General features: G+C 51.3%; 1 protein-coding gene across 4 annotated transcripts; it reads left to right on the top strand.

Annotated features, from left to right (window-relative positions):
- The first annotated feature begins 1,171 nt into the window (after positions 1-1,171).
- On the top strand, positions 1,172-23,722 carry SCNN1A (sodium channel epithelial 1 subunit alpha). 4 transcript variants are annotated; one of them, XM_045826405.1, is made up of 14 exons: positions 1,836-1,924; positions 2,381-2,442; positions 2,624-2,984; positions 11,879-12,155; positions 13,007-13,200; positions 17,056-17,159; positions 17,558-17,721; positions 18,198-18,296; positions 18,556-18,673; positions 21,273-21,351; positions 21,480-21,537; positions 21,679-21,734; positions 21,893-21,968; positions 22,327-23,722. In XM_045826405.1, exons 1-14 carry the CDS (start codon positions 1,851-1,853, stop codon positions 22,705-22,707), a joined length of 2,103 nt encoding a protein of 700 aa, XP_045682361.1. In that variant the 5' UTR covers positions 1,836-1,850; the 3' UTR covers positions 22,708-23,722. The 4 variants fall into 4 exon arrangements, with proteins under 4 accessions (XP_045682359.1, XP_045682361.1, XP_045682360.1 ...); XM_045826403.1 differs by lacking the exons at positions 1,836-1,924; positions 2,381-2,442 and adding an exon at positions 1,172-1,270; XM_045826404.1 differs by lacking the exon at positions 2,381-2,442 and having other exon boundaries at positions 1,862-1,924.
- The last annotated feature ends 3,544 nt before the right edge of the window (positions 23,723-27,266 follow it).

Raw genomic sequence — 27,266 nt, 5'->3', positions numbered from 1 at the left:
CAGGACCAGATTGCTGATGAATTCACGGGCTCTGTGTGAGTGTATAAACCTTCCTGGCATTCAAAACCAAGTCCAGGGGAGCCCTGATTCCCCGGGAGTCTGTGGCTAGTCTGTCTCAGGAAGTAAATGGCAAAAGCCTTAAGTAGACAACCTCAGAGAAGAATTCTAATTCTGTTTTCAGTTGTCTGCTATTTTGTTTTGTGTCCTCATAAAACTGGCTTATCTCAGTGCAGGGTCAGTTTATTCATCTGGAAAGTGAAGAAAAAGCCAACTTTTCCTTTTCCAGGTGGGTGTCCCCAGCAGGCATCAGAGGAAGCAACGGGACTGGGTTTGGCCTGGTTGACAGTAGCTCTCACTTTAAGAGGCCACAAGAGACTGTCCAGACAGAAAGCAACAGGCTGTACTGTGAGCCTGGAGTTCCCTGCTTCCCTCTTCTTTGGCTGCTAAAGTCTTTGTTGTTCCTCACAAGACCTAACTGAGATGTCACCTCTTCCAGGAAGTCTTCCTGAGTCTCTCCAGGTTAGTGTCCCTCCTTCCTTCCCCAGTCTCACTGAGCAGTGGGCTTTTATCTCTGCCACTGGAATCCCTATCTTACTCTCTCCTTCTATCAGTCTATATCAGTGTGCCTATGCTGGGCTCATTGTAGGGACACCTGTGCCTGCTCCTCTGAGGAGGCCACTCTGGCCTGCCTGCTGAGGGTCTGCAAGTGTCCAGCCTCTGGCTGTCACAAGGGGCCTGAGCTGTGTGGACCCTGTTTTGGGGCCTGGTTCTCAGACCCTTCCCTTTCTGCTTGCTCACCGCTTGGTCCTTCACTCTTTATGCTGGATTAAGTTTGGGGAAGAGACTTTGGAGGCAAAGTCCCTACCAATGAGTTTTTCCTTCCTTCCAGGACTGGTGCAGACTTGGGCCTGCCTGCCCTCTTCCTCCCTGACACCCAGTGCTGCCCATATCCCCCCCTGCCCCCTCGGTGCCTGCTGTCCCTGGGCTCCCGGTCTGTGCCTAAGTGCCCCTGCCCGTCCCCTGCCTGCCTCTCAGTGCCCACATTCCTGCAACCCCGTGACCACAACTGGGGACATTACACCACATTCCTGGCCTGGCAGCCAATGGTGTAAAAAAGAACAGAATGTCCTAGGGCCCCGCCTAGCCCCCAGCTTCACCTGGGCCCCTCCCTGACCTGGACAAGGTGGGGGGTTATGTTGACGTGTCAGAAAGGAAGAGGATGAAATCAGGAGGGAGAGACCGAAGGGTGCTTCGTGCTGAGTATCAGGAGGTACTCCCGCTAAAATCCTCTCCATGACCTGTGGGGTGAGGCTGACCTGTGGGTGCCCTTGCCCTGCCCTTCCACGGAGGGCACCTAGCTCCTCCTGGAAGCCCACGTGGGGCTCCCTCTGCTTGCTGTCCTGTAGGGGAGGGGACAGTCCCTTTGGGGCTGGCCCCCTCCTCTTCCCCTTCCCTTCATTCTCTCCTCTGTTCACCCTCCCAGGCCTTCATTCTGTCCTCCTCCAGCTATCTCCCTTTTTCTGCCTTTCCTGTTCTCCTGGTCTCCCCACCTTAGTCTCACTCATCCTGGCTTGTCCTTTTTCCTTGTTTTGCCCTCCTGGCTTTGTGTTCAGGATCCTTCTCCCTGCTCAAGCTCTCTGGCTCTCACCTGCCATTCTGTTTCCCAGGTTCCTTGCCTGTCAGCTTCCTGTCACTCCCCCAGCCCTGACTCTTCTTGGGGCTCTCCTGCCATCCTCTCCAGTCCCAGAACTCCCAGGTCACCTGTCCTCAGGAGCCCTCCTCCTTTCGGGGAACTTTCAGCTCAGACTCCTCCTCTGACCCTCCCCCTACCCTGCTCACCTTTAATTGAGATGCTAATGAGGCTTCTGTTGCTTCCACCCCTGGCTGGCGGGCGGGCTCCCCGGCCAGCCTCCGCACCTGTCAGGTGAGGGGGAGGAGGGGTTCAGCTGCCAGATTCAACTAGAAAGGAACCAGTCCCAGTCCAGCCACAACTTGGGAGTAGGGAGCAGGTGGCAGCCAGGACTTCTGGAGCCCTGTAGTCCCTGGGGCTGAGGGAGTCAAGACACAGCCCAGGACGAGGGCCTGAGAGTGGAGGAGACAGCCCAGACTGAGAAGAGAAAAGTGGGGAAGAAGAAGAAGAGAGGCAGGATCAGGCAGCCTGGCACACAGAGGGGCCAGGCAAGGAAGAAGAGTGTCCAGAAAGAGGCCCAAGAGAAAGAAGCAGAAGGCAGAGAGAGAGAGGGAGGAAGGGTGGAGGGAGAGGGAGAGCGCGCCAAGACACAGGGATACCAAGAACGAGACTGACTACTAAGCAGAGGCTGATGGCTGTGGAGGCAAAAAGGGAGGTGCTGGGACTGAAACCAAAAGGTGACCTTATCAGAGAAGCAGAGGAGAGGCCACTCCAGGGAAGCCCAGCCCCAGCTCTGGTCCTGACTCCAGCAGGTCAGCTGGCTCCTGGGCAGGTGGAGGGAGGGCGGCGTGGGAGAAAGTGAGCTCAGGGTGGGATGTGGGCATGGCCTGGAGCAGCCTCTCTCCGGGGTCAGACTGATGGGCGAGGGCACTTGCAGCCCAGAGCTCTGCCCTGACCCTGACCCTCACCCTCACCCTCCACAACCCACTCAAGGGCTCATGAAAGAAGACAAGTGTGAGGAGCCAGGGCCGGATTCCGAACCCGAGGGGCCCCAGCAGCCCACGGAGGAGGAGGAGGCCCTGATCGAGTTCCACCGCTCCTATCGAGACCTCTTCCAGTTCTTCTGCAACAACACCACCATCCACGGCGCCATCCGCCTGGTGTGCTCCCAGCACAACCGCATGAAGACGGCCTTCTGGGCCGTGCTCTGGCTCTGCACCTTCGTCATGATGTACTGGCAGTTCGCCCTGCTGTTCGAAGAGTATTTTAGCTACCCCGTCAGCCTCAACATCAACATCAACTCTGACAAGCTTGTCTTCCCTGCTGTGACCGTCTGCACCCTCAATCCCTACAGGTCAGTTGGGCCCTCCGCCACTTTCCGGTGCCTGGAAGGGTGGCACAGAGGGTGTGGAGGTGGAGGTGCCGCTGCGCAGGCAGAGCCTCAGACCTAGGGGTGGAAGGCAATGCTGTCCCAAGGCAGGCCTTCCTTCGGGCCACATTGGGAGTTCCCCACTCTGTGGGCTGGTAGCACAGTCCGGTGGAGCCCTCCCAGTGCCCATGGCTTACCCAGAGTGTGGTTGTTGGACCAACAGTGTCTTTCTCCTCCCTTCCTCCCACAAGTGGGAGCGGGTGCTGATGAGGTCAACTGGTCACTTCCTAAAGGGCAGGGTGGAGTTCATCCCCGCCTTTTCCCAGAGTGAGAGGAGAGCAAAGAACAGAGCCTTCTTCTCCAGAGAAGAACCTATCTCAGGTGCTGTGGTGGTGGGTGGTGGCAGCTGGTAGGCACTAGACCCTGCTATGTCAGCCTTGGGTTAGAAGGGTTTTTTTTTTTTTGGAGAAAGCAAAATGAGGGACGGTGGCAAAGCCATGGGGGGCCTTGAGGCTAGGGGTGGAGGGTTACAGGACCAGAAGGAGAATGGGAGGGGGTAGCTGTTCCCCTCTTCCCTTGTCCAGCCGGCCCCCCAAAGACCCGGGTAAAAATGGGGAGGTGATCCTTGCTGGGCTGCACAGTTCACCTGCCCAGGAGCCTCACTTCCAAGTGCTCGAGTGTGTCCTGAAGTTTTGGGTTTCACCAGTGCTCTGCCAACTTTTGGTCCTGAAGCCAGAGCGGGTGTTAAACTATAGAGAAGAAAGGAGGATGGGGCTAGGTGTTTGTCTCTCCCTTGTACTTGTGGTCACTCGGTCATGCGACACCATGAGAACCCCTAGCTGCAAGCAAGACACAGTGCTAGGCACCTGGCAGATGGGCGTATTAATAGTTCATACGGTCTTCACTGAAGGCCAGGTGATTTCCCAGGTACTAGGGGAGAAAAAGTAAGACAGAAGAGCTTGGCATGTAAACAAATGCCTGCAGCACACTGTGCTAATTACAATAAAATATTGTGTGACGTACAGCCTCTGTTTTCAAGAAGTGTAAGATTTATGAGTGTATGCATCCGCGATTGTGTGAGTGTGTGTGTGGGTGAGCAAACATGTCGGGTATGCGTGCAGTGGAGGATTGGGATTGGTCACATATTAGGGGTGTAGGTCCCCCTTATATTCTCTTGTGTCCAAAGATGTGTCTTGGGCTAGGAAGTGTCGGATGTCCTGTCCTGTAGAGAAAAAATGGCCAGGCCGTCGCACTGATAGCCTGCATATAATGTCCAGGGTAAGGGACCATTTACACGCCTACAGGCCTCTATTTTCATTCTTTCGACAGACCTCCCAAGTAGGTCTATTAATGTCCCATTTTGCATGTGAGCAAACTGAGGCAAAAGAGACAAGTCACAAGGTCACAGATCTAGAGGCTGAGCTGTGACTTACCCTCTGCTTGCCTGATTGTAAACCTCTGCCTCCTCTTAATACCAAAGACACGGGATGTGGAAAAAATGAAGTTTCCTACAAGGTGTTTCCGTCTCATTTCCTGGTTCTCTTTTATTCCTCCCTTCCGCCTCCCTTCTCTTCCCTGGGTGGTCCCTGGCTTTGCTCCTCTTCTCCCTGGACCCCTGTAGCTCTCCTGCCCTAATCTCTCCCCCACTTTCCCCACCCCTCCTCCTCTCTGGCCTTAGTGGAGAGGAGGGACACTGAGCCACCCTGAGCCAGCAGGGAGGGAAGGGCTGGCAGGCAGGAGGGACAACAGGCAGGGTAGTAGATGTTCAACACACGCTGCGGTTGAAAGGTGTGGGTGAGAAATGGAGAGGGCAGGCGTGAATCTGTCGAGGCCTGCGCCTTTTCAAAGGTTCCCTGGGTGCAGGCCCTGGACAGTCCAGGAAAAAGCCGCAGAGGGTGGAAACCAGAGTGCCTGCCTCCAGGTGCCCGAAGGCTAGGAGACCGGCATCCGCATAGGAAGAATCGCTCCTGCAGGACAGGCTGCGGGCGGCACTTAGTGGAGGGTGCCCAGGAAGGGAGGGGAGTCAGGGAAAGCGCCTTAGTGTAGGGGAAGGTTATCGAACACCTACTATGAGATCGACCCTGCTCTGAGTGCTTTATAAGCACTATCTCATTGAATCCTGACAAGTCCATGGAGGTGGGCTTTTTTATTTCCAAATTGCAGGTGAGGAAATGGAGGTGAAATAATTGAGTAAGGTCACACAGCAAATAAACCAACAGCAGCATCAATAGCTAAACTTAGATAGTCTTGTTATGTGCCAGACAAATTCTACATTAATGAGATTACCTAATCCTCACAACAGACCTCTGAAGTAGGTACCAGTTTACCCCCACTTTATAGATGAGGAAACTGAGGCTCAGAGAGGTTAAGTTACTTGCCCAAGTTCACACAGGTAGCAGGTGGTTACCTTGGGGTGAAAAAACAACCTCCCATCCCCGGAAGCCGGTGCCTCCCAGATCAAGCAGCTGAGTAACACGCCAAGTGTGTTTGATTTCAAAGCCCTTTCTCCCATTGTGCTTTAAGGTGGGGCCAGGCAGAGGTGCCAGTGTTGGGGGGAGGCTGGTGAGAGCTCCTGGGGAAGAGCAGCGGTAACAGGAGGGGATATTTGTCAGGAGTACAGGAGGGAGGGGTCCAGGGCTGTTGGTCTCTGTTCAGGGAGAGAGGCAGGGGTAGGTTGCAGGTTAGTGCAGCCTGGTGGGTAGTGACCCAGGTGTGAATCATGCTGGTGGCGGGTGCCGGAGGCAGAAGTGAGATGAATGACTCCTACAGGGGAAGCAGAGAGGAGGTGGACGTCAGTGGTCGAAATAACTGGAATGAGGCAAAGTCAGACCAGGGATGCCCATTACTGGCAGCTGGGCGGGGCCAGCCCAGGGGGAGGAAGGAGAAGGTGCAGGGTTCTGGGCTGGCTGCTCTGTAACTTCAGGGATAAAGGCTAAAGACCCACCACACTAAGCAAGGAAGTTCTAAGAATCCAGTATGAAGGGTCAGCCACTGTCCCTTTCTTTCTGGCCAACAGAGGGCTTTGTTCGCCCAAGAGAGACGGCCAGTCATATTCACAGCTACAGAAAACAGCCCAAGAACATAATTTTCATCCAGTTCTGGGAAGGATTTAGGATTGACCTATGGAAGGACTTGAGGTTCTTAACAACGACGGAGGCAATGGAATCTTCCTTCCCAGAGACGGCAGAGCAGGAGGCATGGCAGCAGGATGGGGTGAGGACAGGGGCAGCTTCCCCAAGTGAGAAGCGGCAGGGAGGGAGGGGAGGGATCTGAGCTAGTTCTTCTGGTCAGTAACCCTGGTGGGGCGACCCTGAGCTTTGTGCAGGATCTGGAAACCAGGCTTTGAGGTGGCAGGCCCAGCAGGGACAGGAAACCCAGACCCTTAGAGCTGACTCCTCCCACTGTCCCCGCAGCAATGAACTCCTTTTTGTGCCAGGAACCTCACTACCTCTGGGGAGACCGCCAGTAGAAAGTTCTTCCTTCGTTAAAGCTGCAGTTGACCTCATGATAGTGTCCACCCTCTGGTCCTGGTTCTGTCTCTTTGAAGCCACCCTAAAGACCTCTCCTCCTCCAGCTCATGGCTAGCCACGTGGTGTGCCCAGGAGGGCAGTAACTGTGTTGCACCTTGCGAGGTTCGCTATCGTATTCTGATCCTCATAACCAGCTTGTTAGATAAGGAGGGAAATATCACCCCAGAGTCAGATGAGAAAGTGGAGGCTGCGAGAGCCCAAAGGCTTTGCCAAGATCACCCAGCTGGTAAGTGGAGGGGTCAGAACTGGAATCTGGTCTTGGGCTCCACTTTTGTTAAGACCAGAGTCTCACGGTAGATGAGTGGCAGGCAGGGCTCCCGTGTTTCCAAGGCTTTTTCTCCTCCAGTCACAGTAATAATAACAGTAATGAAAATAAAAACAATAGCAGCAGCTGTACAGTACCTACCCTGCCAGGCAGGTGTTTTTTGCACTCGTTTCACCCTCTTGCCAACCCAATGCAGCAGGTACTATTAATACTCCCATTTTATAGATGACAAAACAGAGGCACAGAGGATAAGTCACTTCTCCAAGATTAACTGTCTAACAAGAGGCAAGACTATGAGCCTGAGATGATGATTAGAACTTAGTTCCTGTGTCTTTCCCTGGATAAAATGATGTCTATAGCTCTTACCACCCTGACCTTCTGTCTTTTGAATAGTCATTGGTTTATGAACATCTATTGCTCTTAAAATGTCACAGCCAGGGCTGACTTCCACATGTGATCTGAGAGATCGCAACCCACTCTAGAGGGGCCGCTGTGGAGGGAGCGTGTCTCCCAGTCTGGGAGACTGGTTATCGGTGCTGAGATGTGGAGGAGAATGGAGCTGGGGAAGGGGCCAAAGAAAGGGAAGTCAAGACTTCCAGGTGGTCCTTGGAGGAGGGAGGGAGTGGGTTAAGTCCCCAGATACACACTGGCAGGGGAGGAAGCTGGTGAGTTTCCAGCGGCCAGCTCTGTTGAGTATGTCCAGAATGCTGGCTGAGGACGCTCACCCAGGGGCCTTCTGGTGGGTGGGTGTGTGGGATGAGGGTTTGGGCAAATCCCAAGGCTGCCTGGTGGCATGGGCTCTCCTGTGCGAGGAGGCCACCCAGGGGAAAGAGGGAGAAAGGAGGAGGAGACACAGATGGAGAACAGGGTATCAGTCCCCGAGTTTCCCAGTGTCCCCAACCCTGCCAGTCTGTCCTTATCAGAGAAAATGGGCTGGAGGGGAGGTGGGCAGCAGCGGGAAAAGGTTTTGTTGCCCAATCTCATGTGTTTCTGAGCCCAGAGGCAGAATGGTGAAGAAAGTTGGGGCCGTGGAGTTGGAAAAGCCTGGGTTCACATCTTGTTTCTGGTACCTCCTCGCCGAGTGACCGTGGAGGAAATTGCCAAGTTGATGGGCCTGTTCCCTCAACAATAAAACGGAGATAGTACTGCCTGCCTGATCGAACTGTGCAAGTGTTCACTCCGCCCACCCCCAATACAGGGCTTCCTGCCACAGCAGATGAGAGTGAAGGTAGTGATCGTGACCTGGGTAGGAGGTCAAGGTTAGAAGGGCTGCACTGTCTTGCTGAAGCCCCCTTGTCAGCATTCTGCCCTCTCGGCCCTGACCTCCTGTTTGCCAGAGTCCTCCTGCTTGTGGGACATGATCTGATATAGTCAGTGGGTTTTACTCATGGGCAGTTTTTTAGCTCCAGGTGTCAGCTGAAAGGGCAGGAGAGGTTTCTTCATTGAAGGGGTGACATGGGAATACTTCTTTCTGCCTCAAGCCAAAACAGGGGAGAGAAGTAGACGTTGGGGGAGTGATGGCATTCTGTATGGAGCCTGGCCTCTTCTGGGGGCTTTGTCACAGGTGGGAGTCGAGGGGGTGATCACCAAAGGCCTCTCTGGAAGAAGCAGGGGGGAGCTGAATATGAGAAAGGCCACTGAAGGGAGAGCCTGGCATAGGGACAGCCTGGGGCTCAATGGGGAAGAGAGATGTGGCTAGAGAAGCCATAGACCCCTTGGAGCTGGTGAGGAGAGTGAGGGAGGTGTAGGAGGCAGAAGAGGGGCACAGAGGGACATGAGACAGCCCAGGATGGAGTGGGGGCAGGTGAAAAGGGAGGCCCGGCTGGAGATGTGGTAGCTCATGTTGTGGAGATAACTCCAGCCAAGTTGGGGCACCCAAATTCTTACAATGTGGTTATGAGAAAGATACTTCAGTTTCTTGGGCTTCAGGGTCCTGTCTGTGTCTTCCTGATATTTGGTGGCCTCTTCACTTTGTGTCACTATTTTCTCATTTAACCCTCTGAGAGCTTCATGCACAGGCAGATCTAGTGTTGGGCCCATTTTACAGATGAGAAAATAGGTTGGATTCAGAAAGTCTACCTACCAACATCACACAGCTAGAAAGTGTTCGACCAGAACACCAGGACCCAGATCCAGCCAACTAACTCTGGTGTTCTTTCTGGGGCACCTTGCCAACTTCCTAAAATAGCCAGAGCTAGCAGAGACATGGTGGGGGGTATTGTGGTGGTTTAGAGTGCTTTCTGACCTGCTTCCTGATTGCATGGCCTTGAACAAGTCACCTGCCTCCGGATTTTTACCTGTAAGAGGGAATAGCAATAGCGATGGCTATTAGTATGCTGAATTACACTGAAGGTTAAATTAAATAATGCACATTCTAATATCACAATGTCTGGCTATAGTAAGTGCTCAGTAAATACTAGCTATTCTAGCCATTCTTTTAATTACCAGTAACAAAGAAATCTCTCAGCATATCAAACACACACCTTCCACCTGAGCGACCTTTTCTGCTATGAGAGGATGAGGGGCAGCTGGAGCTGCTGCCTGAGGCCCAGCCAGCTAGACCTTTGTGAGGGAGGGAGAGGTGGAGCCAAGGGGAGGAGGCCTGTGAGGATGTGGACTAGACAGTGTTCATAGTGGTGCAGTAGGACCCCCTGGGGCTCTTGTAAAAAAACAAACAAACAAACAAAAAAACTTATTTGGATTCCACCCCTTCCCATTAAACCTGAAAACTGAACCTCTGGTGAGTGGAGTCCTGCCTTGGTGTTTGACTTCTTTGGGGCATAACTTACATATGATAAAATGCACAGCTCTTAGGTGGTCAGTGAGGTTTGATAATTTAGATATTGGACATTTCCATTACCTGGTGTCCCTTTGCAATCAATTCTTTTCCCTCTCCACATTCATTTTCTGACTTTCATCCCATTAGCTAGTTTGATCTGTTCTTAGACTTCATATACATGGTGTAACAATGTGAATTTTCTTGTTTGTGTGTCTGGCTTATTTTGCTCAACTTAATGTGTCTGAAGTTCTCCCATGTTTTTCGCCTTATCAGTTTCTCTCTCTTTTTTCTGCTGAGTGGTATTCATGGACATTAGTGGTATTTAAAGCATTTGGCTATTATACATAAAAATGTTATGAACACTCATGTACAAGTCCTTCTGTTTTCATTGCTCTTGGGTAAATAGCTATGAGTGGAAATTGGGTAAAATATCCAGAAGAGAAATTACTGGGTCATAAGGTAGATTCATGTGTAACTTTATAAGTAACCACCAAGGGGTCCTCCAATCAGTTGTACCATTTTAGACTCCCTCCAGCAGCAATTCCACTGCTCCACATTCTCATCAACATTTGATGTTGGCAGTCTTTTAGTTTTAGCCTTTCCAATGCCTGTTAAATTGTATCTCATTATGGTTTTAATTTGCATTTCCCTGAGGACTAATTATGTTGAGCAAGTTTTCACGTGGTATGACCATTTATTTATTTTGTGGGGTTCATTTTAAACATGATTTGTCTCTTTATTTGTAAGATGTCTTTATATATTCAGGAGGAGTTCTTCCTTAGATATTTATTCCAAAAAAGTTTTGCCTACCTGAAGGTCATGAAGCTATACTCTAGGTTTTCTTTTTGTGTCTTTATGGTTCTGAATTTTATGTTTAGGTCTATGATCCTTCTTGACTTAATTTTTGTGTATGGACTGAGGTGGAGGTTGAAGTTCATTTTTTTTTTCTGGTACAGTTTCCAAATTGTTCCAGTACCATCTGTTAAAAAATTATTTTGCTCATTGAATTGAATTGGTGCTTTGGTAAAAAATCAGTTGATCATATATGTGTGAGTTTATTTCTGGACTTAATTCTGTTCTATTGATCTATTGTCTATTCTTAAGTATGATACTGTTTTGATTACTGTGGTTTTATAGAAAGTCGTAAAGTCAGGTAGAGTAAGTACTCCAACTTTGCTCTTCTTTTCTAAAATTGTTTTGGGCATTCTAAATTCTTTCCATTTCTGTATAAATCTTAGAACCAACTTGTCAATTTCTTTAAAACAATGTTTGTTGAAGTTTTGATAGAAATTGTGTTGAATCTAAAGATCAATTTGGGAGACACCTTAGCACCACTGAGTTTTTGATCCATAACCATCTATAGCTCTCCATTTATTTTGGTCTTTGATCTCACTCAGCAAGATTTTCAGTTTAGCAGTCTTGCACATCTTTTGTAAGTTTATTCCTAGTTTTTGATGTTGTTTGTTATTTAATATAATGTTCTGTGATTTCATTTCCCAATTTTTGTTGCTAGTGTGTATAAATACAATTAATTTCTGTATATTGTGATTGCATCCTGTAACCTTGTTTATTAATTAGTTCTGGGTTGTGTGCCTGTGTGTACGTTTACGTGTGTGTGTGTTTTGTTTTGGTGGGTTCTATCCTCACGGCCCTGCTACTGTGGAATTTCATGATAGAGATTGTAAGTGGACCGGTATTGAGAAGTCGGAATGTGATGATACTAGACAGTGTTTAACTTAGAGAGTTTGGGCCCCACCCAGAACTCATTAAAATGGAATCCTGGTTGGGGGGAGGGTAGTGTGCTGTATTGGTATTTTTTTTTTTTTTTTAAGTTCCACGGTAGAAGTGCGGATGAGAACCCCTGCTTTAGAAGGTGTCGGTGGCAGACAGGCCCAAAGGCCACGCTCCCCTGAGGAGATCAGAGCGGGATGACTTGCGCACTGCGGGTCCACCGCAGGTCCGTGGGAGTGTATGGGCCCAGGTCAAGGCCACCCCTTCTCCGCCTTGGGAAAGGGCACACAAGTTCCGGGTTCCCGTCTAGGCAAGGGCGAGTGGGAGGGGAGCGCCTGACTGACAGACGCCTCCTGCCTCTCCCTTTCGACAAACAGGCCACAGCACGCAATAAATGCCGTCACCGCTGGGGCTCACTGTCGCCTCCACTAACCCCCAAGAGCACACCTGTCTCCCCCTACACACAGCCCCTCCTGCCTCACCAGTTTCCAACGGGAAAACTGAGGCCCACAGGGGCCAGGCATTCGCGCGGGGCTGCCCCCTAGTCTGACCCTTTCCCCATCCACCCTTCCAGGTACACGCAAATTAAAGGGGAGCTGGAGGAACTGGACCGCATCACCGAACAGACGCTCTACGACTTGTACAAATACAAGTTCAACACCACCGGGACCCACCCCCGCGGCCGTCGCGACCTCCGCGACCTCCGGGGGCCCCTGTTGCATCCTTTGCAACGCCTGCACGACCCGGCGTCGCCCCCTGCGGCCCGCAGAGCCCGCAGCAACGCCGCCTCGAGCATGCAGGACAACAACCCGCAAGTGAACTGGAAGGACTGGAAGATCGGCTTCAAGCTGGTAAGGCCCCGCCCACTGGCCCGAGGGGCGCAGCCCCGGCCTTTCCGGTTCCGCCCACGCCCTGGACCCCTCTCTCTTTCCTGAACCTGCTCCCCGCCCCCTACCCCGCTGCGCTGCCCACTTCTGAGGCGGGGCCTCATCCGCTTGCTGGCTTGATTAATTAATTAATTGCTACAGTTTGAAAAATAAAATGAAATAACAGCTCTCTGTGCGTCAGCTTGTGGGGGTCTCTCCCCTCTGGAGGCTTCTGGGGAAGTGGTTAAGTGGCCAGGAGTCAAATCTGCGGAGAAGGCACCTTTCTGAGTCGCAGTTCCTGCTGGTGGGACACAATTGGGAATCTGCAGTGTGATGGGGAACCTGGGTCCTGCAAGCCTAAGGCAGAGAGTAAGGAGACAGTGAAGAGGGAGACCTGGTTGTTATTTTAATTAAAAAAGGGAGTAAGTGGAAGTGGGAGAGCACCAGAGGGAAGAAGAGAAGCCCTGTTTGGTGAGAGTGGGCCGTACTCCCAGGAGACCAAGAGTTCTCGCTGCGGCTCTGTTGCTGGGACAGACCTCTTGGTCCCTCCTCAGTCTTCCCATCAGTGCAATGAGAAGAATCCTTGCTCCACCCTCCCGCAGAGACTGTAGAAATGAGAGCTGATGGTCTCCTCAGCCTCCCACTTCCTTAATCCCATGCCCTCCTGGTCCACTCTGCATCCGGCTTCTGCTTCTCTGTGTCTTCTGATCTGGTCAACTTCCGGCTCCCCACCCCTGCCTATGCATCCTCAGGACCTCAGACCACTCATTCCTTGATCTTGAACCCTGCCCTGCCGCCTGCCGTTGGCCCTCTGACGTTCTGGTCCCTGTGTGCAGTGCAACCAGAACAAATCCGACTGCTTCTATCAGACCTACTCATCCGGGGTGGATGCCGTGAGGGAGTGGTACCGCTTCCACTACATCAACATTCTGTCGCGACTGCCAAACACCTTCCCATCCCTGGAGGAGGACAATAAGCTGGGCAACTTCATCTTTAGCTGCCGCTTCAACCAGGCCACCTGCAGCCAGGCGTGAGTGTGTCCTGCCTGGGTTTGGGCTCCCCACGGGGTCTCCTTCTCAGAGCCAGCCTGAGGCCCAGCAGGAGAGGCACCCTGGAAATGCTTGTTGACTAAATAAATGCTTGCACAGAGAAGGGGACACATGGAGCTCAGGTCTAGACCTCTGCCCCATGGATGATTCTGCAGGACATCTGCTGCTCCCTGCAAGGCTAGGTCTGACTGAGATAGTCTCATATGGCTGCCCTGGGAAGGTTAGGGTTGAGGTCCAGCTTTGAGAAACCAAGGGCTGGAAGCATGGTTCCCTGTCTGTCTAAGGCCTGTTTCTCACTAGGATCAAACTCAAAAGTGCCTGGAAGGTCATCTGGTTCCATGCTCCACTTTCTCAGATGAGGCGGGCAGTAGTGGGGTGGAAATAGCATGGATTGAGTGAGGGATTAAATCTGAGTTCTTGCTCTGGCTCTGTTACCTCCTGGCTGGGTAATTCTGGGCATTTCAAATCACTCTTCAGAGACTTTTTCTTTCTTTGTAAATGGGCTGAAAATGAGATTTATTCAAGTTCATTCAACAAATGTTTTTGACTGTCTAGGCTATGTGCTAGTCACTGGTCTATGCATCTGGGATACATCAAAGAAAATATGCTCTGCCCTTGCTGGTGTGGCTCAGTGGACTGAGCACCAGCCTGTGAACGAAAGGGTTGCCAGTTCAATTCCCAGTCAGGGCTCATGCCTGGGTTGCAGGCCTGGTCCCCAGTAGGGGGAGCTCAAGAGGCAACCACACACTGATGTTTCTTTCCCTTTCTCCCTCCCTTCCCCACTCTAAAAATAAATAAATAAAACCTTTTTAAAAAATATATGACCTTTTGACACTTTTACTCCAGTGATGAAGATGGTGATAACATTCATCTCCTAGTTCATGAGATGACAAATTTGAGGGTATTTTGTAAACTGCGAAGATTGAAGGGTTTTATTACTCTGTATTCAAACAGGAGAAGTGACTTGTCCTAGGCCACCAGGTCAGTCCTAGCTTAAGGGTTCTTCCTGCCAGGTATTCTTTCTGTTACGATTCCTGTTACAATGTCCTTGCAAAGAGGTCATGGCAGCTGCCAGCTCTCTGAGGGCTGGGAGAGGCTAAGAGTAAGGGAGGTTTCCTTCTGTAGCCTCTGGCCCTTCCATCCCCTCCCTGATTCTGCTCCTTGATTTTCAGGTGCCATCTCCCTGCCTCTGCCTGGCTGAGGAAGGGAGTCGAGGCAGCCTGTCCACTCTACAGGGAGCCCTTCCCTCCCATGTTGATGCTTAATGGCAGCAGGGCCAAGTGTCACCTGCTTCTGCCTCCACCCTCCACCTGGCACACACACTCTGCCCGGCACACAATTTTGTTCCCTATTCTTTGTGTTTGTTTAAGGACAGGATCTACCAGCTGGGAAGTGAGACAGTAACAACACCTGAACCCGGGTCAGCTCACACTCGCCACCAAGTCTCTGTCACCTTCCCACTGATCCTTCCATTCTGCCTGCCCTGTGCTCCTACCTCCTATCAATGGACAGTCCGTGTTCATCTCAGTCTTGATGCTTAGGTCACTTCCTTATCTCAGAGCCTCATGATTTCTCACCTGGGTTATTACTTCATCCCCCCTCTCCCGCCACCCCAAGTTGTCTTTCTGCCTCAAAATCCTCTCTTCATTCTGTAATCACAGGAAGCTTCATACTTCACTGTTCTTACTTCATGTCACTGTACTTAACTGTTCCAATTAGTTGTGTTTAATACCCTTCAACATGTCTCATGGCCTTCAGAATCAAGTTGAAGCTCTTTATCATGTCTTTCCTACCCAACTCTTTTCCCTTATGTCCAACACCATTTCCTCTTCTCTCTATAATCTTTCCTTTAAAATCAAATGTATTGAGATATAATTTATATACTGTAAAACTCATCCTTTTAATATATACTATTCAATGTTTTTTTTTTTGTATATTTACAGAATTGTACATTCATTACCACTAATTTAAGGACATTTTCCTCACTCCAGAAAGAAACCCTGTATCCATCAGCAGTCGCTTCCTAGTCCCTCCCCTCCTCCAAGCCCTGGGAATCATTAGTCTACTTTCTGTCTCTATAGGTTTTCCTGCTGGGGACATTTCCTATACATGTAGCATATAGTATGTGTGCTTTTGCATCTGGCTGCTTTCACTTAGCGCAGTGTCTTCAAGGTGCATCCACGTTGCAGCGTGTGTCAGTACTTCATTCCTTTCTGTGGCCGAATAATATTCCATTATATGGATCTACCACGTTTTGTTTATCTGTTCCTCAGTTGATGGACTTTTAGGTCCTTCTCATTTTTTGGCTAGTGTCAATAATGCTGCTATGAATATTCCTGTACAAGTTTTTGTACAGATATGGTTTTATTTCTCCTAGGTATATACCTAGAAGTGGAATTGTTGGGTCACAAGGTAACTCTACATTTAACATGCTGAGGAACTGCCAGGCTGTTTCCAAGCGGCTGTGCCATTTTTCATTCCCACCTGCAGCGTATGAGGGTTCTGAATTCTTTACATTGTCCGTTTGTTATGGTCTGTCCTTTTTACTTTAGCCATCTTAGTGAATCCCTGTAATCTTAATAGTAAACGTACAGAGCTCTTACTATGTGCTAAGCACTGTTCTAAATGTCATTTGACCCTCACAGACCCCTGTGAGGCAAGTAGTATTAGTATTCCCATTTTGCAGAGAAGGAAATTGCAATACAGAGAGGTACAGTGACTTCTTTGGTCCCACAGCTAATGCTTGTTAGGAATCAAACCCAAGTATTTTAGTTCTGGAGTCTGCTCTTCACCATCACGTCATACTGCCTCTCATATATTCTTATACTGTCCTTAGTGTGTATCTCTTTGTATCTGTTTCTGCAAAACGTGTATGTAATATAGTGTTTGTTATATATTTCATTTTACCTCTTGTGGCTTTTTTGTTTTTACTAAGCTCTCTTTTTAAGATCTATCCATGTTGCTCCACCTGCCCTAGAGCTGCTTGCTGCATAGAGTCCCTGGTCTGCATCCATCACACAGTACCTGTCCCCTCTCCCACTGAGCAGGACTCCAGGCCCTTTGGGATGTCCTCTCCTTACTTTCATTGCTTCCTCTTCGGTCCCTGCCTGAATCCAGCCTTTGCTCTGGCAATGTTGTCTTTCTAGCACTTCCCAGAATGTGCACCAATATTTCCCACCTCTGCATCTTTGTTCTCCAAGGACAATGGAATATGCCAGATCATTTAGTTCCAGTCTCCTTACTTTACAGGTAAGGAGAATAAGCTTAGAAAAAATGACTTTCTCAGAGCCATGCAACCAGAACCTTACTCATTTCTGTCCTAGAATCTAATCTTCCTCCTCTCAGCACCATGCTCACCACACATCTTACTCTCGCCTCTAACCCTGTTCCCTTCCATTTCTTTCATTCATTCATTAACAACTATTTACTGTCTCCTGTGTGCCAAGAGCTATGCAGTTAACCCAGAGATGATACAGAGATGAATGGGATGTGGCTCCAACCCTCAAAGAGATCACAATCCACATGGCGAAATGTGAGAAACAAGGGGCACTGCACGAGTCCTCATAATGCAACACAGTGACCTAAGGGAGGTCACAAGGCCCGTTAGGTCAGGTGGCCTGCTGGGAGGAACCTGGACTGGAAGGTGGATGACTTGAGATTGAGCCCCGAGTTTGTCATTGCTGTGTGTGCTCTAGCTTCCTCTTTCGTGATGGAATGATGCCTTTGCAGGCTGTTGGTTAGCACATAGTAGGTGATCAAGGAACGAAGGGTGCTGAAACTCCCTGACCTCTTACACTTTCCCCTATGACCCTTTTCTCTCTCTTGCTCCCAAATAGGAATTACTCTCACTTCCACCACCCGATATATGGAAACTGCTACACTTTCAACAGCGAGAACAACTCTAACCTCTGGATGTCTTCTATGCCCGGGATCAACAATGGTGAGCAACTCCCCATACCCTCAGCCCCTGACCTCTGCCTTAGCCCTTCCTATTGCCCCACCTGCCCACATTTACCCACCTTGAGCTCGTATCCTAGAGATGCCCTGCACCTCTGAGCCCCAGCGTAGCGTGCCTATCAGTCCCGGAAGGAGTCCTCACTGTTCTTTCTCCACTATGGGAACCACATTGTCCACTCCAGGTGTGACAGGAATCCTGTCCCAGTCCTTCCAGCCTGCCCCCAGAATCCAGCTCAGGGGTTGTTGCCACATCCATTTGTCGGTCTTCCTGTTTTGCTCTACGTGGAGCATTAGGAACTGGGCAGGGAGGGAGGGTGGGTTTCCATCTCCTAATGCTTTTCCAAGATGTTCCTCCCACTCTGCTCCCTCTACGTGTTCCAGGTCTGTCCCTGACTCTGCGCACAGAGCAGAATGACTTCATCCCGCTGCTGTCCACAGTGACTGGGGCCAGGGTAATGGTGCATGGGCAGGGCGAGCCTGCCTTCATGGATGACGGTGGCTTTAACTTGCGGCCTGGGATAGAGACCTCCATCAGCATGAGGAAGGCAAGAATGCTGCTTGGGAGGCCTGGGAGGAGAGCACTAGATTGATGAGGGGCAAGGAAGAGGGTATGGGAGACGGACCGGACAGCCAGAAGGCTTAGGACGGGGATCATGCAGTCTGGCCCTTGAGCATGTGGGGGTCTACAGGAGCAGGAATTAGGGGGGGGCAGGGAGCTGGCAGAGTGGACATCAGAAGGTGGGGACCAGAGGAGTGGACCTTGGATGAGAGTACAGAGAAGGGGTTCAGGACATGCTTAGGATTCCAGGGGATGCTGTGAGCCCAGTGTCCTTGAAGGCAGCACTGAGATGGACACTGGGGGACACTGCGAGCATGTTTGGAAGTGGGGAGGCAGACAGGAGAGGCTGGCAGGGTAGGAGATGCAACCTGAGACCGAGGGAAGACAGAGAATTCAGGAAGAGACCTGGGCCACTTTCTCTGGCCTCTGACCTCTGCCGTCTTGGTATGTGTGCGTTCACAGGAAGCTCTGGACAGACTTGGGGGCGACTATGGCGACTGCACCAAAAATGGCAGTGACGTCCAAGTCAAGAACCTTTATAATTCCAAGTACACACAGCAGGTGAGGCCAGTGTGTTTCTATGGCAACCATTTCCTAGGCCTGCACTGTTGGTCAGTCAAAATCGGAGTGAGTGTGTTTGTGTGTGTGTGTGTGTGTGTGTGTGTGTGTGTGTGTGAGTGAAGGAGTGAGGGGACCAGTGGAAAGAGGGATGGAGGTACAGTGCAGAGAATTGTTTGTCCTTCCCTTCCCTGCCTCTTCTGGGCTGTCGTGGGGGAGATCAAGCCTGAACCCCCTTCCCCTCCCCTCTCCTTTCCTCCAGGTGTGCATTCACTCTTGCTTCCAGGAGAGCATGGTCAAGGAGTGTGGCTGTGCCTACATCTTCTATCCACGGCCTGACAATGTGGAGTACTGTGACTATAGGAAGCATGCTTCCTGGGGTGAGAGTCCAGGAGGGCACCCCTGGCCTGCCCCCGGGGACCCAGGACTCCCCCAGGGACCCAGGACTCCCCCGGGAGCCCTCTCCTCTCAGCGCCCTCTGTCTGTGGGGCCGCTTCCAGCTCCCATGGCCCTGATTCATTTTCTCTGTCTCTTGTTTTCCAGTCCTTGGACTCGCCTCGCTGCAATTTCCCCTCACTATCTCTGTTCTTGCCTCACAGTTTCTCTCTTTCTGTTTTGACTTCTGTATGTCTGTAAAGGAATGGCCCCATTTAAAAATAACCCGCAGCATAAGGAAGGAAGAGCACGTGAGGCAAACCTCCCTGTTCTGTACCAGGCCTGCTGAGGTTTCAGCGCACGCACTGCCTACAGCCTCCTGGTCTCACTCCTCAAGGCCCTGGGCCAGGTGTGGGATAACTCGCTGCCTGCAAGGAGAAAATACTAGAAGTTAAATGTGTCTCTGTCATTTCCTTACACCTTCCAGTCATGTCTGTTTTATAATGTATACAATGTATCAATTCAATAGTAGCCAGTATACACTTTATAAACCAAATACATATATTAGAGTTGCTTATTTAAGAAGTTTTTACCTTCGGGAGGACACAATCAAAAAACTCTGGAGAGCCCTGGAGTGTCCTCCTTATCCTTATCCTGGTCTAGGAGTAGACAAACCCCTTTTTCTTTCCACCCCAGCTGGGTTATTCAGCAGGGAAGCTGTGCGCCAGGAAGCTGGGAGAGAGAAAATCCTAAATAAGAAACTATGGAAAACAGAAGGGTGGCCTTCCTGGTGCACATGCCCTTAAGTGTCCCAGCTGACTAGTCCTGGGAGTCTCTTCCTCCTGGTTCCCCGGGACCAGCTCCCCCCGCCCCCAGGGGGTGGGTGGCTCCCATCGCTGGGGGACACAAGCCTTCACACCTCTCAGGGGACGAGCCTCTGTCTGGGCTCTGCCTGTGCTGATCTTTCCTCCTTCTTCCTTCCCTGGGTCTGCTCGACACAGCCCTCTCCCCTGCCTGTACTTTTGCAGTCTGTGGCCTCCCTTCCTGTTTCTCTGAACTTAGAAGATCATAGTGCATCAGAGCTGCAGGGAAACGCGGAGGCCCTCTGGCCTCACCTTCTCCTTTCTCCTGTCAGATAAACAAGCTGACACCCAAAGGCGAGGTGTGACGTCCCAGGAAGCCCGGGCGTGACTCCCTGACCACTGCTCCCTCTGCCCCCAAATGATGATTTCTAAGTGGTTGTCAGTTTGAGGAAGAACCCTGAGAGAAAAAAAAAATACTGATTGTTGAGAAGCTGTGGGGATGAGAGAGAGGAACTAGGCTGAAAACTCAGTGTGCTGTTTCCCAAGGACCGCTCACCCCTCCGAGAAGAGGGCCCCGCTGCGTCCCAGCCCTGCTCACTGGAGACCCCCAGACCTGGCTGGCTGAGGAGTTTGGGTCGGGAATGAAGGAGGACTCCCGGAGTGGGTGACGGAGGGTAGCAGGAGAACAGAATGACCTTACTTAGACCTTGGCAAATGGGGCAGAGAGTGAATCTATAGGCCTCTTGTTCTTTTTTTTTTTTTTAAACAGCCTTATTGAGATAATTCAACCCATTTCAAGTGTTCAGTTCAATCTCAGTATAGTTTAGGTTTTCGTATAGTCCTGGGGTTGTACCACAATGGCCTCATGGATTTTAGAACATTACATTTGGAACATTTTATCACTCCAAACAGAAACTTTGTACCCATTAGCACTTGTCAAGTTCCCCATTCCCTGGACCTACCATCCCCTTGTCCCTCTCCCATGCCCACCCCCTACCCCCTACCCCCCTCCCACCCTCAGCCAAGCACTAGTCTCCTTTCTGTCTCTATATTTGCCTGTTCCCCCCATTTCATACAAATGGGGTCATATGACATATGGTCCTTTGTGGTTTTCAGGGTTCATCCACCTTGTAGCGTGTGTAAGAACTTCATTCCTCTTTATGCCTGAATAATGTTCCACTGTATGGAAATATCACCTTCGTGTATCCCTTCATCAATTGAGGGGCATTTGGGTTTTCCACCACTCTTGACTGTTGTGTCTGTGAATATCTGTGTACAAGTTTTTGTGTGAATGTAGGTTTTGAAGTCTCCTGGGCATATACCTAGGAGTGGAATTTCTGGGTCAGACCATAGCTCTGTGTTTAAAATTTTGAGGAACTGCCAGACTGCTCTCCCGGGTGGCCACACCATCTTACATTCTCAGCTGCGATCTGGGAGGTTCCAGTTTCTCTACAGCCACGCTTGCTATTGTCTTTTTTTTCAATTGTTGCCATCCTAAGGGTATGAAGTGTTATCTCATGGTGGTTTAATCTCAATATTTTACAGTTATTCCTGTTTTTCTTTTTGACTTTTTAATTTTTGTCCAAATTTGACACATCTTTACATAGGTGTATCCTTTCCCCTCCCCACCCCTAGGTTGGCTTAATTTCTGAAAGTTTTTGGTGCAACCACACGGTAGACATCACCGTGATCTATTTAATACTCTGGTGAAGAGGGCCCCAGGGAGCTTGAGAGACCTCTCAGCTGTGGGGTGGGGAAGGTTGAGGTGCTCCAGGAAAATGATGCCTCTCTGTGCCCACAGGCTACTGCTACTACAAGCTCCAGGACGCCTTCTCCTCCGATCGCCTGGGCTGTTTCAGCAAGTGCCGGAAGCCGTGCAGGTGAGTGTCCCCTTCCCCTGGAGCCCTGGTTGGCGGGCAGCTGGCTGCTTGCCTGGGTAGAAGGCTTAGCTGAGCCTTTGCGTGGGAAAGCCCCGCCTCCATCACTGAGTGCCTTTCTCCGCTCCCAGCGTGACCAGCTACAAGCTCTCTGCGGGTTACTCGCGATGGCCCTCGGTGACATCCCAGGTAAAGTGGGGAAAGGGAACAAAAGGGGACGTGTGTGTGACACTGTGGTCTTCTCAGGGTGTATGTGTGTGGGTGTGTTTGAACAGCCCTACAGTCTGGAGAGTATAAAGTGATGCCCTTGACACCCCAATTCTTTCCCAGGACTGGGTCTTCCGGATGCTCTCCTTGCAGAACAACTACACTATCAAAAACAAAAGGTCAGTCCTGCCCTGGCCGCAGCCCCAGGGAAGGAATCCTTGGGCGGGAAAACAGATCTGGAAAGAAAACCGATACAGTTGATTGGTGGAGGGCGTTTGTGAGTGTCGGAGAAGTTAACACTCTGCCGTTTCTTCCCATCCTCTCCCCCATGCCAAAGAAATGGAGTTGCCAAACTCAATATCTTCTTCAAGGAGCTGAACTACAAAACCAATTCTGAGTCTCCTTCTGTCACTGTACGTGCTGCCTCAGTGAGCCTGTGATTTATCTGGGGGGTGGGGCTTAAGTGGGCAGCTGTCAGGGAAAACACGGTGGTGCCTCTGGGGGGCCAGAGTGTCTGGGCCTTGAAGGTAGGGCCCGGGGAAAGGGGCAAGGAGTGAGGGCGAGGGCGAGAGGGTTGGAAGAAGGGGCGCTTGGCTGGGGGACGAAGTCTCTTGGGGTAGAGGGAAGGAAGGGTGTGTGAGGTTGGGTATGACTTGGACAGAAGGGGTCCAGGGGGACCACTGAGAGGCTGAGCGGAGTGGCCAGAGGCCTCAGGTGAGGAGGGGTGGGGCTCCTGTACCCCGGTGGTCAGTGTGCCTTTCTCCTTCCCAGATGGTCACCCTCCTGTCCAACCTGGGCAGCCAGTGGAGCCTGTGGTTCGGCTCCTCGGTGCTGTCTGTGGTGGAGATGGCCGAGTTCATCTTCGACCTCATGGTCATTACATTCCTCATGCTGCTCCGGAGGTTCAGAAGCCGATACTGGTCTCCAGGCCGAGGGGCCAGAGGTGCCCAGGAGGTGGCCTCCACTCCAGCTTCCTCCCTCCCTTCCCGTTTTCGCCCCTGTCCCTGCTCCCCCAGCTCATCCCTGCCAAGCTCTGATGCTTCCGGAACCCTGAGCGCCCCTCCACCTGCCTATGCCTCCCTGGGCCCCTGCCCAGCTCCACCCAGCTTGGCAGGGGCCAGCAACTCTGCCTTCACTGTGGAGGAGCCCTGAGAGGGAAGGCGAGTGGCAGCCCCCAAGGCAGCTTCCCCTGGTGGGTGGGGACTAGCCTCGGCAGGATGAGAGAATATTTGGGGCTTGCTCTCAGAGCTGCCCCAACTGCCTTTGGCGTGGGGGAGGGAGGCAGGACGGGTTAGGGGCTGCAGAAATGGCTGGGGACAGGGGCCACGGAGGCTGGCCAGAATTGCCTTGGCTCCTGCCCAGTACCCCGGTCCTGCCTCTGGAACACTCTGGTTTCCTCACCCAAGTGCAGATAAATCTCCTCTTCCTTGGGATCAGCCAAGTCCGACTTGGAGCTTTGACAGAGAACTTCCCTAGGAAACAGCTGACGACCAGAAAAAACATAAACAAGAGCACACAAAGGCATGCCCAGGCTTCCTGCCCAAAGATGGCTGAAGCCAGCCCCCGACTGGCCAGGCCACACTGCTGTCCAGGGACACAGACGTTTGCTTCTCTTCTTGAACTTGGGTGGGGAAGCCCACCCAAAAGCCCCTGTAGTTAGTTCTTGGGCAAGTCCCCTTCCCTGACTCCCCAGAGCAGGGGCTGGAGCAGGCCAGAGTAGAAAAGGCGGACCATTCCCAGTTGGCCTTGGGACTCTTCCAGCCTCGTCGACGCCGTGCCCCACAGAGCCCTGTGTCCTTCATACCTCTCCTGGCGGGCTCACACTGTTCCATAAACCTGGAAGCTTTCCCCGCCGTTGACTGGAGAACTCCTATGCATCCCCTAGAACCCTATTCAGACTCCACCACTTCTACGAAGGCCCCTGCCCCACCTTGTCTTCCCCAGAACTGATCACTCCCCACTCGCCTGGACTCCCGTGGCACACCACCACGTCTGTGGGAGTGCTGACTTGCACTCCACTTTCCTGTTCATTTGTGTCTGCCTCCCCAACTAGACTGTGAGCTCCTTGTGGTCAGGGACTGTTGTTCATTTATGTAACCTCAGGGTCTAGCCCAGTGTCCCACTTGGAGCAAGCAGGCAGGCACTCAATAAATATTTGTTGTGTGAAGAATGCCTGGAGAACTGGACGGGGTGTCCTGAAGAGGGTAGGGGGTGGGCGTGAGTACCTGGGTCTCTGTTCACGCTCCCAGGAGGGCCCGGGGTGGCGGTGGGAGAGGCAGACTCCTACACCCCTTGGCTTCACTGTGGAAATGACCATTCTTCAGGGACCTTAGGAAGAGACAAACTGTCCTGCTGGTTCCTCCATGGACGTAGTGCTGTGCACCTGCGGTGCGTCCGCGACCATGTTAGGGTGGCAGGGCACAGACATGGGCGCTCCCCTCAGGAGACCTACTAGGCAGTGCTAGGGATAACCTGCCCCCTACCCCTGTGCATTGTCCAAACTTCCTTTTCCTTCCCAACTTGAGTGATCATCAGTAATCCTCCACTCCATTCACTGAGCACCACCCAGCTGCTACAGAACATCCTCATCTGCCCACCCTCCCCATCAGCTGCCTGGTGGTGGTGGAGGGGGATGAAACTCAGGCCACCTTTTTCTGGGCCCTCAAAGCCTTGTATCTGGCATCACCATGGAGAGAGCAGCAGTGGGAATCCTCCCAGCTTTTCTTTAAAAATTTATTTATTTATTTATTTATTTATTTTTAGAGAGAGAGAGGAAGGGAGGGAGAAGGAGAGGGAGAGAGACATTGATGTGTGAGGTACATTGATCAGTTGCCTGTCACACGCCCCCAACTGGGGACCTGGCCCACAACTCAGATATGTGGCCTGACTGGGAATTGAACCTGCAACCTTTTGGTTCACAGGCCAGCACTCAGTCCACTGAGCCACACCAGCCAGGGCTTCTGCCAGCTTTTCATAGAGGAGAAATTGAGGGATGTCTGAGTGGAATTCCAGTTTCTGGACCCCTGGTTCCTTCCCCTACTCCAGACCTGGCACCTAGAAGTTACCCTTTCTTGTCATCTTTGGGGACATTTCCCTTGCTGCCGTGATCTAACTTCCCTCAGTTACAGTCTCCCCGTCCTGAGGAGCCAAGGGAATCGGGGAAATAGGAGGAGATGGCGGACAGAGTAGAGATATAGAAAAGGTTGTGACCGGGAGCTGATGGGGTGCTTTCTCACTTCCCTTTCCTAGACTCGAGCTGATAAGGGGAAAAGGGTGGTGTCACAACACTCTCCCCCGTCAGAGCCCTCAGGTTCAGTCTGCCCTGTGTGCTCTCTGCCGTAGCCTCAGCCTTGTCCCACCTGCCCCAGCTCCCTGTCCTCTGGCTGGGGTGGGTAGGACCTGCTGGACAGCGCTGGGTCTGTCAAAGAGGACAGCAGCCAGCTCCCCCCACCTCCCCCACCGGGAGCTCTCTTGGCCTGCTGCACTTCCACCCTGTGGGGTTTCCTTCTCTCCATCCCCTGTCTCTCTATATGCTACCTCTGGACCTTCAGGTTAGGAGTTAGAATCAAGAGTGTTAGAGAAGAAACAGTTAAGTTGCCTTCTTTTCCTTATTGACATTAGCAGGTAAAGTGATTTATTCAAGTTCATGATTCTTACAGAACCCAGCTGGAAGCTGGGTCTCCTTCTGCAACTCATGGAGTCAGGATGGCAGGGCTGGGGTTGCAACCACGTCACCTTCGCTTGCAGTCCAGTGCCCTTTTGCTCATCACTCTGTACTGCTGTGGGGGGTGTGTGTATGTGTGTGTGGGTGGGGGGGAGAGAGAGAGAGGGAGAGGTGTATTGAGGGCGAGGGGGACTCTGCTAGCGGAAGCCCCTTTCTCTCCACCTTTTGCTCCCCAGACCCTGATGGCCAACTCTTTCACCCCGTAGTTCACCCCTTTCCTATTTCCCCATCTGTCCCAGTCTCTCCCTCACCATTCTTTCTTTTCCCCCTGGAAGAAATTTCTCCATAAAACTAGTTAGCTTTTCATATTCCTAGATCTGCCTACCTCTCACCATCTTTTAAAAAAAGAACAGTTTCATCAAACAATTTAATACCACATTTCACAAAACTTTAAACTTACTGATTAATTAAGCATTTAACATGAATGATGAGATTCTCTTTGTGGATCAGGCTATGTATAATGTCTTAAACAGTTGGTACAGGCTATTAAAAATGTCTTGTAACATTAAAAATAGGACATTGATGTTGTTAATTATTAATACAAACTATTAATATTGCTACCATATATCAAATGCTTAATATATGGCAAACCCTTGCTAAACCCTTTCCATGCGTGTAATCGTCGGGGCTTATGATGTGAGGGTGCGGGCATGTTTCCCAGTTTGTAGATGAGGAGCCAGTAGCCCTCCTTGCCTCTTCACACTGGGAACTGGGCATTCTGACCCTTGCACTTTATTCCAGTGACCCTGATTTTTCAAGAGCCCTGCTTTGGGTCCACTGGGCTGGGCTTGGAGGCTCCCTGTGTGCTGGTGGAGGTGAGCTCCTCTGTGAGCCTAGCTTCAATGTCTAGTTCTTCAGAAGCTGGAGGATGGGGTGGGGTAGTCAGCCCTAGGTGGGAACAGCCAAGCTCTTTTCTCATCTATAGATGCTTTGCCCTTAGGACCGGAGAGGGGAGATGAGCAAGAGCCAGGCAGGTGGACTCTGGGGTGTGGGTGGGGGGCAGTCAGCAGCTGGAGGACCTCAGGCCCGGGCTGGGTATAGGGAAGGTCATCATGCCCATTTGAAGGACATTTGAATGAACACTTGACCCTTGCCATGTCATTCATTTGGGAGTGGCATCGAGTGCCCAGAGTCAGGGAGTGGGGTCTGAATCAAGGGGACAGGTAGAAAGGTGGCAGTGTGTCTGTTGTAGCAAAATGGGCCCCTGGATTCAAGTCAGGAGTCAGGTTTCTGCTGGGTCTGCAGGGAACATGCTCTGCGTGTCTCTGGCCCTCAGTTTTCTCAGCTGTAAAACAAGAGGGTTTGCAGTAGGTTATCTCTGAGGTCAGTTTGGGTTGAAATACAGAGTAATATTGGAGGAAAGGGTGCTGGGAATGCACTAGTAATATCCAACTCGATGTCTGTAATTCCCAAAGCATCTTCATGGATAGGATCTCATGACCTCCCTTTCCCATATTGGTGGGATTGTTCCTCTGGTTTAATAATGAGGAGCTGAGATCTAGTGGAGACTCTGCCTGAGGTCCCACTGTTGTTGGTGGCAGGGCCAGGATCAGCAGCTGTGGGACCCAGCCAGGCATGGACCGGATAAGAACCACACTGAGGGAGTGTGTGAGGGCCCCAAGCCTGGGCAGAAAGAAGACTAGGGTTCGGATTTATTCTGAGCTTTGGGTTGGAGGGGTAAGTTCCTGAGAAAGTGGGAGATGAGGGTGTCAGTGGAGGACTCTGGGGGAAAGGGGAAGTGTTAACTAAGGAACACTGAGTACTTGTCTTGTACCACTTATCTGTCCTGTTTCGATTAACAGCAGCCACATGAAATAAGTTCCCACCATTTTGCAAGTCGGAAAGCAGGCTCCGAGAGTTTGGGTTGTTTGCCCAGGACCCCCCAGCTAAAAAGTAGAGGCTTCTGAACTGGAACCCAGCGAATTTCGTGCCAAAGTCCTAGGTTTCTCTTTTTTCAGTTATTGATTTTAGAGAGAGAAAGGACGTG

This window comes from Phyllostomus hastatus, unplaced genomic scaffold, assembly GCF_019186645.2.
Source record: "Phyllostomus hastatus isolate PE091 unplaced genomic scaffold, TTU_PhHast_1.1 phas_scaffold_755, whole genome shotgun sequence".
Lineage (NCBI taxonomy): Eukaryota > Metazoa > Chordata > Mammalia > Chiroptera > Phyllostomidae > Phyllostomus > Phyllostomus hastatus.
This window is presented reverse-complemented; position numbering and strand designations above follow the sequence as displayed.